Genomic DNA, 18,644 nt, shown 5'->3' on the forward strand with positions numbered 1-18,644 from the left:
ATGATGTAGATCCTATTTGCGCTCGAAGACTTGTTCGCAGGTGCAAAGCGATTGTCGGCGCGCGGACTAACTGGCAGCACCCACGACCAACGAGAAGCCGACCGGGAGCCGAAGGAACCTCGGGAACATCACCGGAGCTTTTGTCAAGACAAACAAGTGCTTTGTATTCGCCGCGGAGCTCGAGCGCGCAGGGCCGGGATCGATGGGACTGGAATGTGGCTGTTTCGCCGGAGATTAGACTGTCGGACGAGCGAAGCCGAAGCACGGGACCGGGATCTGGGAGAAGCGGGATGCTGAACCGCGGTCAGGGTGAGCGCGCACCGCCAAGCCACGTCTGGACGCTTTGTTCGGAATAACACGATCGCCAGAGACGTCGGTTCGTACACGCCGACGCTGTCATTTGTGCAAAACGCGTAAGTCCGTGCAAATGCCCGTAGCGTAAGGGGATTTGTTTTGCGTGTTATAAACTCGGTCTTGTCAAGAAAATGATGTCGTGGCCTACTTCGCTCGCGGTGTCTCGTCTGCACGCACACTCCAGATGAGTTTACGCATGAGATTTTGTAGTTGATTTACAAGGTCTTATGTTGTGACATCGGTGTGATTCACCGCAGTCCGTCTCCGTGTATAGATCCCATTCGTTTACGCGCGGAAACCTCCACGCGCGTGAGTTCATACCTGCAGGTAAAGTGAACGTGACTTCTGTTTACATGCAGTATTTGGGCATTGAAGTGCCAGACGAGACACGACTTGCCTCATACGAACAAACTTCAGTGCGACAGACTTTTTGTTATTCGTTGAATCACGTTATGAAAGTTATGAAGTTTGTGATTTAATTCTTTTCGGTACGTGACCGTATTTAACATCATTTTCTGGCTCCAGAGAATATAAAAGCGGCGTAGGTAGAAATCATCATGCACTTTTTAGTTTTTGAAATATTTCTTCAATTACTGGATTGGACAGTTATTATAACGCGTAGTTTTATTAGTGCTTTTCTAATGTGCATTTATGGAATGTGCAAAAAAAAAAAAAAAACCACTTAAGACAATATATTCTGAGCTATGATTAAATGTTACTGCAACACCGCAGCTACTAAACATACATACAGTGCAAAACACAATCGCTTGAGAGCTGGTTCTTTTCAATGGGAAAAAAAAAGAGCACAAGTAGTGCAGTCCGATTCAAACTACTTCCAAATTTAATACTTGCAGATTCTCTGAAAATCATTGTGAAATTTACCGGCAGAGAATCTGCAACAATTGTTTTAAATGTATATGGGTCTCTAGAATGCTTGATTCTGTTAAAAAAACGTATTTCTAAAAAATGACACTCTCGGTGAAAGTGAAATGAGTGCCAGTCCTTACAATTCCATCATGTCTTTGAGATCCTAAATACAAATAGTTATCTTCCTAAGTTCCTAAAGAAGAGTAAACAACTGTACACATATTTCCTCTTGATCTCTAAAACAACATGATTATGCCACGTTCGCTAGTTTTTTTTGCATCATCTTCTCATCGGTTTCTTTGTTTGGTCTGATCCCATCAGTGTTCCCACGCACTGGGGACTTTGTCGGTGGATGCTATGAAAAGCGTACCAAAACATACCGTATCGAGTCTGTTCATCGAAAACAACACGCATACAAACCGGCGTTTGTCTTTCTAAACCGTCTGTTATGTTCTCGCGCTCTTTGTGGTGATCCAAGAAAACTGTAGACTTTTGCTTTAAGTAGTTGATGACTGCCAGCACTTGCATTGACCGTTTTATTTGCGTGTCATTTGGCATTTAGGCTTTGCGGAAGTTTCCCAGAAACATCTGGTATTGGCACATGCCAGCCATCGATTGCAGCGGCAGCGGCGCAGCACAAATGACGCCCCCAGGGCGGTCCCCATCGTTTGTCCTGCGTGTCGGCACACGCGTCGAATCAGAGTTAATTCATCGTGGCTGGAGAGGCCGTTCCTGTTGAGACCACATCGCATTTAGCAGAGCCATCACGTGACGCCGACAGATTTGAGTGCGTGTGACTGGAACTTGTGATTGCTATGGTTGGGTTACTATGATTAGTACGCGGTATGTTATCGATTATGCTTTGGTCTGCTCTGCTGTTAGATGTTAGCATAATTAAAGTTGATAAACGATTAATTTGTATCGATTCGGCGTGCCGGTACGGATATCGGATCACTCGAGTGGGGAAGCTTCAATACACACGTGCCATTGCAGTCAATGCAGCGGTCAAGTGAAATCAAAGAATTGCGACGTTATTTCTAGCAATATCAGGCCTTTGATGAAGTTTTGCTAGAAAAGTTCTCTCCAACTAGTCTGCTGGAAAGGACAACTTTTTACCTGAACTACTAGAACTTTGCTGTGAGGCCAAATCGAAGAGATTTTTACAGGAGCTTTTCAAGTAGATCTGTAATAGAGAATGGACCTTTTGCCTGTGAAATTTTAGAGCTTTTGCTAATGCGGGCATACCTTTAGTCTTCGTTTTTGCATGACTCATTACTTTTCAACGGCTGGAAGCGTTTAACCGAAGCATATGTTGCTCATGTAGCAGTTGTTTGTGCCATCATAATTTGATGCACATTGCTGCAGATATTGATGTGGTTTAGCTCCGTGTACGCCGTCTCAACTTCCATGAACGGAGACACAGAGAAAAGTATTTTCCCCGGATGCGCCGTGTGAAGAACAGACAGATCCATTGTCCTTCGAGCCTCTAGCTGGTTCTTTCCTCCTCACTTGTGTGTGCCACATGGGGATCCCTTTGTTCCATGTGCAAATCACCCAAAGACTGGCGTTCTATTGATGTCCACCAACTCTAACAAATATATGACTCAACAGAGCGTTTCATACTGGGAAAACGCAGATTTCGAGTTAAATTTGAGCATAAAAGCAACCTGAGCTCAAAGGAAAAATGAACTCATTGCTTTGTTTTAAGAAGTCCCAATCAGTCTGAACGTTTATCCCCATGTTATGCAACAGTTATATTGGTTGCGGAACAGATTATGTGGTAATTTCTGTGTGTTGGTGAAATGAGCGCTTGAGGATTTGTGTACTTAGCATTGCAGGGTAATAATGGACGAAATGGTGTGCAGCAAAGTCGCAGGTGGTTCGGTGGAGCCGATCACAATAGAAGATAGCTGGAAAGGCTGAGAGGTGTTAGTCGGAGCTAAAGACAAAAGCGTACACAGAGGGTGGAGGAGCGGTGAGGTCATAATACTAATAATCCACTCAACACAAGCCACATGTACTGCAGAATCTTATTAAACACCAGCGTGCACAAACACACTTGTTGAACTAGCGTTGCACTTGCATCGTCACCGTTGTGTTGTTGCGAAAACTGTTACTTGTTATCGGATGGGACATTTCTGGAGCTAGTTCATTCTAAACAGTCGTTCGTGAAATAATTGCATGGACACGGGTGGGCGGCATGTAATTTGATGCAAATGAAAACGAGGCTTAGTGGGATGAAAGTGCAGTCAGTTGTTTTGTGGAGAATCTTAACGTGTCTTTCTATGAAAATTGGACAACTTAAAGGAATCATTTACCCACAAATGAAAATTTTGTCATCGTTTATTAACCCTAATAATCATTAAGCTATTCCAAAAAAATGATTGGTGGTGTTCAAAAATATTCTGAGTATCTTATTTTGTGTTCCACAGAAGAAAGAAATGCTTACAGGTTTGAAAACACGTTAAAACTACTTTATGGGTCACTTTAGGACATCGACTGTGCTGTCTATTCTTTATAGGCTTGTTTTAATTTGTGTAACATTTGTATAACGGAAATACGGCGTCTCTACGACGGGAAAAGGTCCGTTGTGATGCTTTGCTTGGCGAGAATCAAATTATGCACATCGTTTTTTCCTGTTATATGTAATTACTTGGCACGCGTTAAAATAACCTGCAGTGGAACAGAATCATTTCGGTCCGATTTAGATTTAGTGAACAACCTTAAATAAACCGAATGCGTCAGGGATCTGATGTCCTTGTGTTTATTAGACTAGTAGCATTCCCATCTAAGGCCTGTCATCACTGATCAAGTCTGTTTACTACGAAACTCTTCCCTAGCTGGCTGTGATATTCAGTGGTCTGAGCAATGCCACAACTTATTTGTGTCGAGTCGATGTGGAATAGCCACAAAAGCTTTTGTTTAGTTCTCTGTCTGAGCCAAGCATTGTAGTGAAATCTGGTGTGGTAATCCGAGGAAAGCCTGTTTGGTTTTTTTGGTTTTTTTTCTTGTGTCAGGTAGATTTCATGTGCGCTGAATCCGTAACCTCACCCTGTTGGCCTGGAATGATCCGGTTTGCTTTAATCCTAGCAATGCCTCTGGACATTCATTTGACGATCAGATATTAAATTTAACGCGGTGTCCATCATTGTTGCTTTTAAGAATAAAGTAGGCGCCATTTTTGGGTCTTGATAACCATTAATTGGTATAAAGAAAATGCTTGTAGTATTATTAACATATCTTCAGATGATTTCAGCCCTCGATAAGCATTCGTTTGGCACGCAAGTCTCTTGTTTTAAATTGACCTTTTGTTTTTTGCTGTAGTTGGTCTCACGTGACAACCCCTGTGGGTACGATTACGACTCTGACGCCAGAGGAACCTGAGTTCAATCCAGAAGTCACAAGGTTTCCGTACTGACAGGTTGTTTTCATTAACAGTGGTAGTTGAATGAGTGATTAAAATGAGTGATGGTTAAAAGGAGATTTATATACTAGTGTACTGCATTTGCTTTTGGTTTGCGTTATTGTTTGTTGTTAGTATTTTTTTTGTTGATTTTATTTACTTGGACTTTTGCCGTATGTTCCCTGTATACTGAGCCATGCGGTGTCGAGAGTCTGACCTCACTGGGGCCTTGTCGTGCCGGGAGACCCAGAGTTCGGTGGTCTGAAACGGTTTAATTTCCTTGTTCAGAGAGAATAGTTGTTGTTGTAAAAATAAGTTCTCGTCCACGTTCATGCATTTGGGTCAGATTTGGTAAACTAAGCCTGAAGAGCTGTGAAATGTTTCATCTGACTCCATTTTCTAGTTGTCTGCACAACCAGGCTGTGGGTTCCTTTCCCCCTACGTCAGCAGATACTGCAGGCGACACATGAACAGAATGAGCGGTGCATGACTGATCCATTATGAAGGAGTTATGCAAGAGAGGGTTCCATCTCTTACTCTTCCCCACACACACTTTCGCTCTTCAACCGATCAGTTCTACTATTCTTCTCATTGTGTTCCCCTCTCAGTCTACACTGTTTAAAAATCACCACGGTCTTCTCCTCAGTCTTGATTTGCTCATTGCCTTTCATCAATCTAATTTTTTCCTCCTCTTTTTTTTTTTTTTTTTTTTTTTCCGTTCTCTCTATTCTCTACCCGGCTTTCTTCCGCTGGCGGTGTTCCAGGCTCACCCACACACACACACACATACATTCACTCACACTGATCTTTTCCGGAGTGGAATTCTGTAACTCCACGCTGGGTGTTTGGCAATGTCCAAACCGCAATGGGATGAGAGAAAAACAGCCCCTGCAGGGTTTGGACGAGACGGCAGACTATTTTAGTCGCAGGCTGTGCCAAAGAGCACCTTCCGATTCATGAAAATAGGAAAATCTGCTAGTGGTGGATTATCATTACGGTGTTGGGCGCTATCTAGGCAATGTGTGAACGAGAATGTGCTTCAGTGTCTGTGCAAATACGATACGCCGGGTTTGCGTGCGTTTTTAAATCGATTAAAACTGAGAAAATGTGCTGATTTTTTTTGTGTCAGGAAAAGATAAAGTGGTGGGGTGTAGTTTTTGGCATCTTTGCGAGGATATGATTGAAGCTTACAGCTGGACAGATGCTTTTCGGACATTTTGCAACGCACCAAGACCAGCGCACAGTGCTGGAACAAAACCGAGAGTGCGAGTCCAGGAAGTATGCATTTCATGAAGAAAAACTGGATCGAAAGTTGGAAGAGAAACAACTCTGGGGCTGGATAAGATATGCAATACAATAAGAGAAAACTGTGATCTTGTTGAAGGGTGACGCATCAGCCTAGAACCCCGTGCTCCGACGAACATACACACTGTTCAACCCATCAGCCAAATGATTCAGGAACTGAATGCTTTCCAAACACGACACTGCCTAAAGCGCGCACACACACACACACACATATAATCTGTAGCCAACGCATGCTGACGCTGCTGTAGGTGGGTTACTTCATAGATGATTGGTGTTGGGTGTGGGTGACTAAGGGAGTCGTGAGAGAGCGTAGCCCACAGACAAGGCCCTGCTGCTGGCTAAGACAGGACAGCTTGTAGGGGGTGTAGCAGGTGGTGCCGGATCTGCTTCTGCAGTCAAATACCACTCACATAGTGCCACTCATTCAGTACATCATCAATCACGTACAAACAAATGACTGGCATAGTTATTCATGTGTGAATCAGTCTGGAATCAGTTGCCCTTTTGGTTTTAAACGGGGACGTATTCCATTATTATATTAAAAAAAATGAAATTATATTAATTGTACAATTTTGATATCATTGTTTTTAATTCAGTGACTGTAACTTATCTGGTTGACGTTCTAACATAATAGCGGCAGTATTGTTGCCAAATTTGTCATTAAGACGGGAAGTATATAGCAAACAGTATGTTGTCGTGAATTATTTTAGCCACGATAACTTGACTTGGTAACGAAAACCTGATATAATGATAATCCAGTTTTGCATGATGTAATATTTTGCATTATATACGTGTCTACCTATAGACTGAAAAGTTATTTTGACTCACATGAGTTATACCATCTCTGACTTTTAGCATTAAAGGGATCTAGTGCAATTTTTGTCATCTTTCACTCACCCTCAAGTTGTTTCAAACCTGTAGTCCCATTCATCCGTGAAACATTAAAAAGACTGTGTTTTGCAAATGAGGGTAACCAGACCGTTGTTGGTCCCCATCGACTTCCACAGTATGAAAAAATACCATGAAAGGCACTGGATACCAGCAACTGTTGGGTTAACAACGCTCTTCAAAATACTTTATCTAATGTTCAGCAAAAGAAAGAAATTTCTGTATGTTTGGAACAACTTCAAGGTGAGAAAACGGCAGAATGCGCTTTTTAGTGTTACCAATCCGTTTAAAATATAACTGTCTTTTTAAGACCTGTTAAAAAAAAAATGTGTGGCAATGTAGTTCACGCTGTCGCTCACCAAAAAAAGAGCAAGTTACTGAATAGGCGCTGATTTGAGACATGAGAAGTAATATGCAAATGTATTCATGGTTTTAATGTCAGTAACGTGACAAATTCTAAATGACTAATTTTTGTTGCTTGGATTTCATAAATGGCCTTTGCAGACTCGGGAGGGAGTGAATTGTGAATATCGTGAATGCTGAGTGTATCAGCAGAGGATATCAAGGTCTTCTTTTTCAAAGAAGCTAGAAAATTTATGTTTTGTTTTTTTTTTTAAACTAAATGTTCCCTTTAAACCCATTTTCTTTTCTGTGTTAAGCTGAAAGGTTGGATCGGCTTACTAAAGTGGTTAAACGGACAACTCACAGTTTGGATCGTATACTTTTTTGAGTCAAAGATCAGATTGTTTTTGGGTGTTTTTTCAAAGCAGCAAAAAAAAAGTAAATGTACTTTGCTTTCCGTTTATTGCTTAAATCGGAGTACTTCTCTTCTTTGATTTAAAAACTACTAGCCTAGCAAAAAAAGACAAGTGAACAAAGCAGTAAAAATAAGATTAAATGCAAAAATAAATAAATCAGAATGAAGTTACGAGTGAAATAAGGTTTGCGGAATTCAGATACAAAAATGACACTTCATCACTTCATAGTGTTAACTGTAGGAACGAAAGATAGATTCATCTTTGTCAAATTAGATTTGTAGATGTATTAAAAGAATAGTTCACTCAAAAATGAAAATTCTGTCATCATTTACTCACCCTTGAGTAATTCCAAATCTGTATGAATTTCTTTGTTCCGCCGAACACAAAGGAAAGTTTGTAACCAGGCAGTTTTGGGTCACTATGTGAAAATGGTTAACTTTTTTCCCAAATATCTTCTTTTGTGTTGCGGAACAAAGAAATTCATACAAGTTTGGAAGCGAGTGAATAATGACAGATTGTTCAAGTAGAAAAACTCTTGGATCTCGTGCCGGAACGGTTTAAAATGGCTTAAGCGTGTAAACGTGTCCAAATGATTTTGCATATCCTCTCCCTGTTGGATGTTAAACTTTTTTTCACTGTAAAGACTGGACTATTTCAGTTCACCAGAAAAATTATGGGAAAAGTAGGGACAACAAACAAAACCAAGAGATTTAATCTCACTGAGCGCTCGGCTTTAACGTACAGTGGTGTAAGATGAATTGAATGGTTATTTGAAGGTGTTATCTGAGATAGAAAGGACCGGGTGGCTAATGTTGAACCAGCGGATGATGAATCATAAAGTGTTTGTCAGTAATCTGATTATGTTGTTACTCTAGAGGACGGATAAATACAAGAGTGTGAACGTGAGGTAACTCGGAGTGCGTTAAGGTGAGAAACAAAGGCACAGGTGTCCAAACCCACTAAAACACCTCCAGGGAATGAAGATGGGGAACGCTAAGCCTCTCGGTTTAAGTGGAAAGAAGAGCAAGTTGAGGTAAACGACCGCAGATGGAAGTAATTAATGAGCTTTACAGAAGAACAGCGAGGAAGGAAGAACGAAATACGGTGGGAGGCTGGGAGCTCGGCAAAAAGAAGGCAAACAGAAACAATAGGATAAATTGAAGCCAGACAAATCTAACAGCTGTGTCTGATTAGGTTACCATAGTTACAAGTGTCCATCCCACTGGCTAACAACAGGCGGGCCAAGACTTTCCAGAGGTCATGATATCAGCATGACCAATAAAGAGGCATGGTTTATTTGTATGTGGTTCTGTGAATGCCCGCGACCTCAGGTAACCTAAAGTGAAGATTGACGATAACTCTGCGGGTTTGAGAAAAAGTCTGTCTGTGTTCTTTTGCTTCCCAAAGGCAAGTAAACAGTCGGTGATTAAATAGGTAAGCACAAAAAGTAAAGTAGAAGAAAAGAAAAAATTAAATTTAAATATATAAAAACACTGCATTTCTTTCGCTGTATAATTTAAATACATATTTCTTACTAAAGCTACAAATGTTATTTAGTCAAGAGAAGTGTTTTTTGTTGTTGTTTTTTATGATTAACATGAATGACAGGAATATTAGACTGCTGTCACTTTAAGAGCTGCCCTGATCCAATATACTGTTATAGCCTTCATTTTTCTTTCTCAGCTGTTTGCATTCACTTAAGACCTTTCTGTCTTAGTAAAGATAATTGTAAAGATAAAAATGCAAATGCTTTGACCAATATGTCGAGGGATTTTACTGTCACTTTTGATCAAATGTAGATAATAAATATATAGTGATTAATATATATACATTTTTTTACTTTTTTTTTTTTTTTTCCTATTTTCGGCCAGTATTTAATTTCCATATTTAATTTTAAATATATGTAAACCCTGTGTGTTAAGTGCTTATAAAGTGAATTATGGCATTGTGTGAAAGATTTTTACTTTCAACAGCAGTATACACATTTGTGTGTTTAAAAAAAAAAAAAAAAAAAAAAAAAGGCTTCAGCCATAGTCTGTGATGGCTTGCATACATTATTCAGAAATCCTAATTCACTACAAACTACTGCACAGTTACCACGAGTCACTTTATATCCTCTTTCGCTTTTCACTTTGAGTTAAAAAAAAATGCTTAGTAAAATGTAAAACGTTTTTTTTCCCATATGTCGGTCTCTATCTTCTAGTATCAGGCTTGGGCTATGTCGCTTGTTGTGTACTCAAGACATGTGTGATCAGGAACAGTTTAGGCTAGTGTTTTGGAGAGCAGTAGTGTATGTTTGTGTAAGCATGAATGAGTGTTCAGTTTATTTCAGTTCCTCAGGTTGAGATGATGATGCTACAGCAACACTTTGAAGAGCCCCACTAGCTAGAACGCTTCTGATTGGCTCCTCGTCTGTTGCTATGGAGGGGGAGGCTGCCTTTCTATTGGTTAATACTGCCTGGCCAGGAGCTGGTAAGCTTTGCATCTTTCCATTGTTATGGTCACAGACGGGAAGTGGAAGGTCATTATTGTTAGACTTCTGACCGAACAGGGTGATCTATCGATGCGTAACGAGGAAAACACGGTTGTGTTTCTCTCTGTGCCGGATTGCAGTTTGGTTTGGCAGGGATTCTCTGCCACGTGGGGGTTGACGTAAACCGAGCTTTGATTATCCCTAAGTTAAAGATAATTACTAAGGCATGTGTTTTGTATGACAGAGCAGGGGAGAAAATAGGGAGGGAGTGTAACCGAATGAAGAATGTTCTCACGTTCAACTCGAGCTGGCTTCAGGGGAATTATGGGCTAGGGATACACAGCACTGTAGTTTCATAATCTACTCCTCTGTGGGTTTTCAGAATGACTAGTTGACTAGTCTGTCTTAAGGAAGCCCTGTGTAATTAAGTTGGTTTAGGGCCATGCCCATCAGTTTAGACGTTTTTCGCAGAACGTGTGAAACAGCACAAACTTCAGAAAGAAAAAGAAAGCAGTGGCTGTCGTGGCATTTGAAGACGATAAGATTGGAGAGACCGCTTTAATAAAAAACACACACTTTCATTATAATACCTAAAATCCATTTTTAGCTTTTAATTCACACCCTTTAAATTGCAGCACCTAAATTTATTAAAGACGGCACTAACATCATATATAAGTGCCTTGATTTAGTCAATAAATTATTCACAATTAGTGGCTGATTATCATTATTCAAATATTGTAGCAAATTGATTGCAATATCCGTTTCAGCAATCATTTTTTGGTATTGTTTGTAGCAAATGCAAAGGATTTTGTAATCTTAATGGCTGTTTTTATGATCACTAATAGTAATTTATATTTAATTAATTTCACTTTATAGTTCTGTCGGTGCTCAAAGGTTGTGACACGTCGCGAGTTTTCACTGCAATGTGCATGTAATTAGAGAGATGAATAAAGAAAAACTATGCAGAAGAATTATAGGAACTAAAGTACGATGTCTGGCTGAGTTCTGTAGTAAACGGTTTAGAACAATTGCACCGCTGTGAGAGGAGATGTGGCCATTGATTAGATTGCGATCATTTAGAGAAAGAAGACCTGACCCCAGAACAGTTATCAGGCATGCTTAAGCACACAATGAACAGCTATGTGACAGAGGAGAAGGGCATGACTGAACAAGCGTAGGAGGTGAAGACCGGGTAAAGCAGAGAATAAATGGAAAACAAACTTCTGTGAGTAAGTTATGGCTTTATCAGTAGTGTCACATAGGTATATTTGTTTAATAAAAATACCTTTTTAAATGACCTAAAATACTTTCCAAGGAGCCTCACGCACAATTAAGTTCAAGGAAAGGGTAAACAGGAAGACAGGGAGAAAAGGAAAACACCTCTGCTCTGTTATAGATTGGATTGTGGGTGGAGTCAGTATAATTCTAAACCTGTAAAACTGGAATACTGTGCTAGAAATAGGCCTGGCTACACGTTCATGTTTTTACGTTTAATTGTATATATTTCTACACAGCTAATCAGCTTTCTGTTATAACATTTAAAAATATAATAATTGGGATATACGGTATAAATCTTGCATTACCTGCATAAATTAAATAAAGCAGCGTATACACTTTTAGGAAAAAAGGTACAAGAGCTGTGACTGGAGGAGTATCTTTTCAAAAGGGACTAACATGTACACTTTAGATAATACTGTGTTCATTTAAGGCATCAACGTGGACCCTTCAGGTATAAAGGCTGTGTCGGACGGCACCAGTGACTTTTTTTCTCAGCTTTTTTAATCTCAGCTGCATGACTGTTTATATCGTAACTTGTAAACCGTATTATCACACAGCTCTTTGTGTTAAATTCGATACATATAATCACCCTTATATGCATACACGCATACAGTACGCTCAAATAAAGCATTAGATAGCAAATCTATATTAAATGTAACTAAATTAGTGCCCAGTTTTATATCTAAGTTGTGTATACAGGTATGTCCAGTGTTATACATACAGTATATTTGTTCAGGCCAATATATACTATATAGAGTATAGTAATTGCTTGAATTATCACAAATTTGTAAACTGTATCATCACTCGGCTTTAATCTGCTAAATACAGATCAAAAGATTTTTCAACAGTAACATCATTATTAGTATAACAGTGTATTTTGAAAAGCTTTATACACATACATTTGATATACAAATAGCTTTTCCATGTCGAAATTGTGACTTCTGGTCTTCCTATATTGTGTTTTGTGAGCTAAGGTGTTATGTGACGTTTATTCCCTTCTCTCTCTCTTTCTTACAGGTAGATTGATGTGGACGCGAGGTGTACCCTGATTTCCCAGCCCCTCCCCCTTCCCTCAGTCACCCCCTCCCTACAACCTGGTCACTCCATCCAGCACACTGAGGTCACCATGACGTCCACCTTGCAGACCCTAGCCTCTAAGCTGGCCCCTCCCTCAAAGGAAGCCGGACCCGAGCAGTTGGAAACTTGTAACGACGGCGTTGGGCGCCGTTATGAGGTGGTCCCCTCAGTGGTCTGCTCTATGTGCTGTCTCTTTGGAATCATCTATTGCTTCTTTGGTGAGTTTTTACGTTTGCGTATGCATCACCAAGAGACAACATCTATATGTAGGTCAGGGCTACGGTGGTGGTTTTTCATGGTTGTTTCAAACCCATGTTCTTATTCTAAACTCTTTTAAATAGTTCATGAGGTTCTAAATAAGGTCATGGCTTGTATAACTGTTCTGCACTCTACTTGAGATGGGCACAGATTTAAAGGGGGCATAATATTCTACACTTTTGCGCCATTTAGTTAAGTCCTCTTTTCTTGTTAGTCATCAGCTCTCATGTACAATTTAATGGATGCTTTTGAAATTGTACTTTTAAGCCTATCATGAATGCAAAAAAATAGCATTAAGGCACCGCTTAAAAATGTAGGTGCTCATAGTTGTATGATGATTTCTGTATCACTGTGTAATAGGTGTACATATTATCAGTACTTTTTTAATGGTTATTATCTATCATTTTTAAGCACCGGTCAGTATTGAATATGTACATTTTTCATGCTCATTTTTACAATTTAGGTCACTTTTGCTGTCAGCTAATGCTTTCTTAAAGTTACCTTTTTAAAACAGTTTAATTTAATGAGACAGTTAACCCTGTAAAGTTTACTGTATCTTACATGAAGGTTTTTTTTTTTTTTTTTTTTAATCTAAATATGTTGCACTCAGTCTACTACATACCTTCTGCTCATTGATTAAATTTTAGATAATTTTTTATAATGTAGTGTAATATTGTGATACTTAAATTCACCTGTAGCATTTTATATAGTTGTATTTTATATAATTGTATTGTATAGAATTTTTATATCTGCCTTAATAAAAATAATAATTGGCTTGTCTGTATGAGGTATCAGCCAGAAATAATATGGGTACATCCTTATTGGGTAGTTTTAAATGTCAGAGTTTCAGATTAAAATGCTTGGTTTTTTGGCTTTTTCTCACGTTTGTACATCACCCTGCGAAAAGAAGTTTTACCAGGTTATAATCAAAGTCATAATCAACCTCTAAGTCATTTCTCCATATTGAAAGTGTTAGAAAATGCTGAACCGCTAATAAACTGAGCAGAATCGTGGTCTCACACTTTTGAGCTATTCTTAAGCCGTGAAATCAGCTTTCCCAGTGTTTATCTGTCTAGCTATTTTTATCTTTTTCTTCTCCCTCCCTTCACTCTTTCTCACATTTTTTTTTTCTTTCACTCATTCAGTTCTCACCTCCTGTTTTTTTTTCCCTCTGTTTTGCAGGTTACCGCTGTTTTAAGGCTGTACTCTTCCTCACGGGGCTCATGTTCGGTTCTGTAATCATCTTCCTGCTCTGTTACAAGGAGCGAGTACTGGACACGCAGCTGAGCGTGGAGGCCAGCGTGGGCATCGGCCTGGGCATCGGCACCCTGTGCGGCCTGGTGACCATGCTGGTGCGCAGCGTTGGGCTCTTCATGGTGGGGCTGCTCCTGGGCCTGCTGGTGGGCATCGGGACCCTGATAGGGATGGAGGAGCTGTCGTCCAACCCCCCGCGGTCGGTATGGGTGCCCCTGGGCGTCCTGCTGGGGCTGGGCATGCTGTTCGCCGTCCTCACCCTGCAGTGGCAGAGATGCTTCACCACCCTCTCCACGGCCGTGTTTGGGGCTGCGGTGATAGTTGTGGCTACGGATTATTTTGTGGAGCTCTTCGCGCTGGTGAGGTACATTTACGAGCGGGTGAAAACGGGCCCCCCGGAGCCGGTGTGCTGGACGACGTGGGTGGTCCTGGGAGCCTGGCCTGCTCTCGCCCTGCTGGGTGTTTTGGTGCAGTGGAGAGTGACGGCAGAGGGCTACTCCCACACGAAGGGTGAGTCAGGGACAGACAAAAGTGTTGTTTGGAATAAATGACACACTGTTCTTTTGGATTTACTGTACCGGGGAGGGAGAAAAGGTTGTATGAATGTGTGCAGAACAGCAGATGGTTCCTGTCTGTCGGTGTGCTCGCAGGCCGGTGTGACTAATCACAGAAACAATCATGCAGCGCAGAGTATCAGTTCACAGAGAGGCTCTCTCTGTCTGTTCACAGTACAGTGTAGTTGTGTGGTTTCTTAAAGAAAGAGTTCACCCAAACATGAAAGTTTGGAACCGTTTGATTTTTTTTTTCATGGAACACCTAAGTATATATAGTATAGACATAGTACGTAAAGTATATAAATATCTTGTACAAAGAAAACATACTCAATAATGCAATATTTTGCATTAGTATACAATATCACCTCTTTTATTTAGTCTTCTATCACACTTTTTAAAAACAATTTGTAAGGTCTCTTTATTAAAATTTATTAAAGATGTTGTATTTAATATGAATGTATACTGTGTTTTTAAACTTCGTCTTGTTAGGATATAAATTAAATAAAAATATCAATGGCGAGAGTGGTATATTAACATCAAGAATCTTTTCTGTCATTACTCTCACATCGTTCCACATATTTCTTACTTCTTTACACTCCCATACACAATGATACAGTGTTCTTTTGAAGTTAATGTATCTTAAGCAAGTATCTGAAATGGTGAAATAGTATTTCTTATTTTGTTTCAATTTGATTTTATTATTGTTGTTATTATTATTATATGTAAATCACAACTAATTGTGCTTTCCTAAAAAAAAAAAAAAAAAAAAGCTATCCTTTTAACGGAGCATTTGACTGTAACACACACTGTCTGGCTTTCAAGCTTTTTGCAGAGAGCAGCTATTCGAAGCGTCATTTAAAGCCAAAGTCATTTTCTTTATGGTTTTTTAAGGTATTAAGAGAAAGTGTTACACCTGGGTTTAGGCCAAAAAGCAGCTTATGTGGCCATTTTAATACATGTAAGTTTTTAAAGTGTGTGTGTGTGTGAGTGTAAAGAAGAACGAATAACTAATGTAAAGGAAAAGTGTGGATAAAAGCGCTCGCTTGTAGATCACAGTGCATTTAAACATGAACACCGCTTTCATGTCTTCAGCAGATTTATTGCAGAAACCATAAAGCTGGTGTGCGTGTAAACATACTGCTTTTCTATTCATCACATAAATTATTGTATGGCTTCAGCCTAATATCTTATGCGCTCAGTTCAAATTTATATTTGTTTCCATTCACTTTAGAAAAGTACATTTGAAGCGATCTTTATTTTTGTGCATGTTTGTGTGTGCAGGTCATAAAGTGTACGCATATGACGAAATATTTGTGTCATAATGTTCAATATAATGTATGTTTCTGCTATGTAGTGTGACCTCTCTGTCTCTCTCTCTCTCTCTCTCTGTCTCTCTCTCTCTCTCTCTCTCTCTCTCTCTCTCTCTCTCTCTCTGTCGCTCTCTCTCTCTCTCTCTCTCTCTCTCTCTCTCTCTCTCTCTCTCTCTCTCTCTCTCTCTCTCTCTCTCTGTCTCTCTCTCTCTCTCTCTCTCTCTCTCTCTCTCTCTCTCTCTCTCTCTCTCTCTCTCTCTCTCTCTCTCTCTCTCTCTCTCTCTCTCTCTCTCTCTCTCTCTCTCTCTCTCTCTCTCTCTCTCCCTCCCTCTCTGTCTCTCTCTCTCTGTCTCTCTCTCTCTCTCTCTCTCTCTCTCTCTCTGTCTCTCTGTCTCTCTCTCTCTCTCTCTCTCTCTCTCTCTCTCTCTCAGTGATGATCAGTCGCCAGCAGCGGCGGGTTCAGCTCATGCGTATACGTCAGAAGGAGGAGAGGAGGGAGAGCAGCAGGAAGAAAAAGAGGAAGCAGCCGCAGAACGCACACCACACACATGCTGCCAAAGCCCTGCACCCAGAGCCCGCCTACCGCAGGAAACCCAACCCTATACGACGCTTTGATGGAGACGTGCTTTCTCCTGTGAGTCCACGCACACACACCGTCCTACACATACCTACTTGCTCTTATTCACTTATACTGCAGAGCAGGGTGGAATTTAATGGAAAAGAGACATCGCTGCCAAAACTTCAAAAATGACTGCAAAAAAAAGTCCCTGCAATGAAATACTTGATGCTCTTATTTTTATATTACAATGTATTTAAGCCTTTGACGCATACCATGACACTGTAATGATATAAGCTGGTCCTGGGCTATATATTTTAATATATTTTGGGGAAAGCTGATCAATTTATTAAATAATTACTTAACTGATCTGCAGACTCTGATTCTATGCATTGCAACATAAACTAACCTGATTTAAAATGCCTCTAAAAATTGTTGTAAATTTTAAACATTGAACATTTATGACTATATTTACTGTTTTAATTTATTGTTTGGAAAGTCGTATTTACTGTAGTCTTATACCTTTTATCCTACAGCGCTGGAAAAACTTAGCACGCATTTACTTTGGTCTTGTTTCGTAATGTAGTAATATCTGTTTCTTTCTCTCTGGCAGAGCTATATCCAGAGTTTTCGGGAGAGGCAGGTGGATGGGCGCGCTTATCCAGCGGGAGGGCTGATGACTGCGGGTCACACAAGTGTGGATATGGACTATGACTGTGGATCCAGGGTCCCTCTCACTTCCGGGGTCGGACCACACGTTCGGGTCTGACCGCACACACTTCTTCACAAACCCGGCCCCCATCCCCTTACACACACTTCATCCGGTGCTGACCTGACCCCGGGTCCCGCATGCACAGAGGCTTGGGTCTCCTCACCATTCAGAACTAAACAATGAAAGCACTTCTAACTATAACACCGGACGCATCATTCAGAGACCACGGTTGCATTAAAGAGCTGCTTTCACAAACACGGTTACACTAACACACTTTACCCGAACATGTGCCTAAGATGTGGCATTCTGTTCAACTAATAAGAAAACCATTATGAGGTGGTAAAAAAAAATAATATATCTGGGCTCCATTCTGTCAAATTATTTTGAAAGAAAAAAAAAAAAAGTCTGTGGTGAATTAGTGTGTTACCCGTTCATCAATGTTTCACGATATTGCGTTTCCGTTTGTGACAAATTCATCGGTTGGTGCTGAATCTCGTCTTTGTACTACAACGCTGACTTCGTTTTGAAGTCAGCCGTTCCTCCTCTCATAGTAAAGTCCGTGGATTCCACCAGTCAGTGTCTGTACTGTGAGGTCCCGCATTCTGGCCCAGGACTGTACCAAATACCGTCGAGCAGGGGTGCCTTCGAGACACCACTAAGAAACTCTCTCAGGAGAATCCAACTCCTTAGCCTTGTTTCAGAAAGGCTGTAGGGCAAAGAGCCATATTACTGCTGATCAGAGCCACCTGGTCCACTCTGGGATGCAGATCTGAACGCCTGGTGATGAAAAGAAAGAGGACAAGATGGAGGAAATGAGCTAAGATGATACTCAGGGACAGCGTGAATGTTTTGGAGCACGGGGGTGGGGGGAGAACTATAAAGTACACGGACACAGAATAATGATGCAAAAACTATAGATTTGGCCCCTCGGAAGAGAGCGCAGCGGATGCCACCATGAGCGTTCAGTTACTGCTGTGTATAAAAGTAGTTTGCAAGTGAACCTATAGGGTGTCCAGGAAGACATGATGGTCGAGGAACAAACGTCCTTCTTAAAAGATCCCCGCTGTCACTTTGGGGCAAACTGCATGACATAAACACCCCCATTTTCCTTTCCACAATGCGTTTTCAGGCCCATCTTCATACGGACAATTGAAATGAGCGATTTCTGCCATGGCGTCTCTCTTCTTCTTCTTTTTTCCTTTTTTTTTTTTTTTTTTTTTTTTTTTTAATTCTGCAAAGCAGAAAATCTATGTTATGTACATAAAATGCACATTTAGTATATTCATTTCAACATGGCCTCTCATATTTATTAGATATTGGTTTATTTCTAATTCATTGTTTTCCGAGGGATCCCGAGTCCCTACAGGTGAATGGATGGTGGTATTTATTAGTTTGTTTGTTTGGTTTTACATGCATAGTCATGTTTTCTTTATAACTTACCGTCTGATAACAGAGTGTAGTCTTAAAGACAGAAAGTCTTCATGCAATGAAACCTTTGACAATCTGACATCATTTTCTTTGGACACTGTACAACAGCATGTGTTTGTATGGGCCTGGTTATTATGGTAAACTTTGTGAATTCACTGTGTCTCTTGTG

At 40.4% G+C, this 18,644-nt stretch overlaps 1 protein-coding gene across 4 annotated transcripts in view; it reads left to right on the plus strand.

Moving 5' to 3' along the window:
• tmem198b (transmembrane protein 198b) overlaps positions 1 to 18,630 on the plus strand; it is an 18,761-nt gene extending 131 nt beyond the window's left edge. Inside the window, exons 1-6 of one of the 4 annotated variants that reach the window (XM_043241948.1) lie at positions 1 to 413; positions 9,908 to 10,047; positions 12,344 to 12,621; positions 13,844 to 14,425; positions 16,211 to 16,413; positions 16,949 to 18,630. The exon at positions 1 to 413 is cut by the window's left edge and continues 131 nt beyond it. In XM_043241948.1, the coding sequence (XP_043097883.1) occupies positions 12,453 to 12,621; positions 13,844 to 14,425; positions 16,211 to 16,413; positions 16,949 to 17,104 (1,110 nt within the window). In that variant the 5' untranslated portion in view covers positions 1 to 413; positions 9,908 to 10,047; positions 12,344 to 12,452 and the 3' untranslated portion in view covers positions 17,105 to 18,630. The remainder of the gene's footprint in view (positions 414 to 9,907; positions 10,048 to 12,343; positions 12,622 to 13,843; positions 14,426 to 16,210; positions 16,414 to 16,948) is intronic. The other 3 variants (XM_043241946.1, XM_043241949.1, XM_043241947.1) reach the window with 3 other exon arrangements.
• Positions 18,631 to 18,644: the final 14 nt, after the last annotated feature.

Source organism: Puntigrus tetrazona, chromosome 6 (genome assembly GCF_018831695.1).
Source record: "Puntigrus tetrazona isolate hp1 chromosome 6, ASM1883169v1, whole genome shotgun sequence".
NCBI lineage: Eukaryota > Metazoa > Chordata > Actinopteri > Cypriniformes > Cyprinidae > Puntigrus > Puntigrus tetrazona.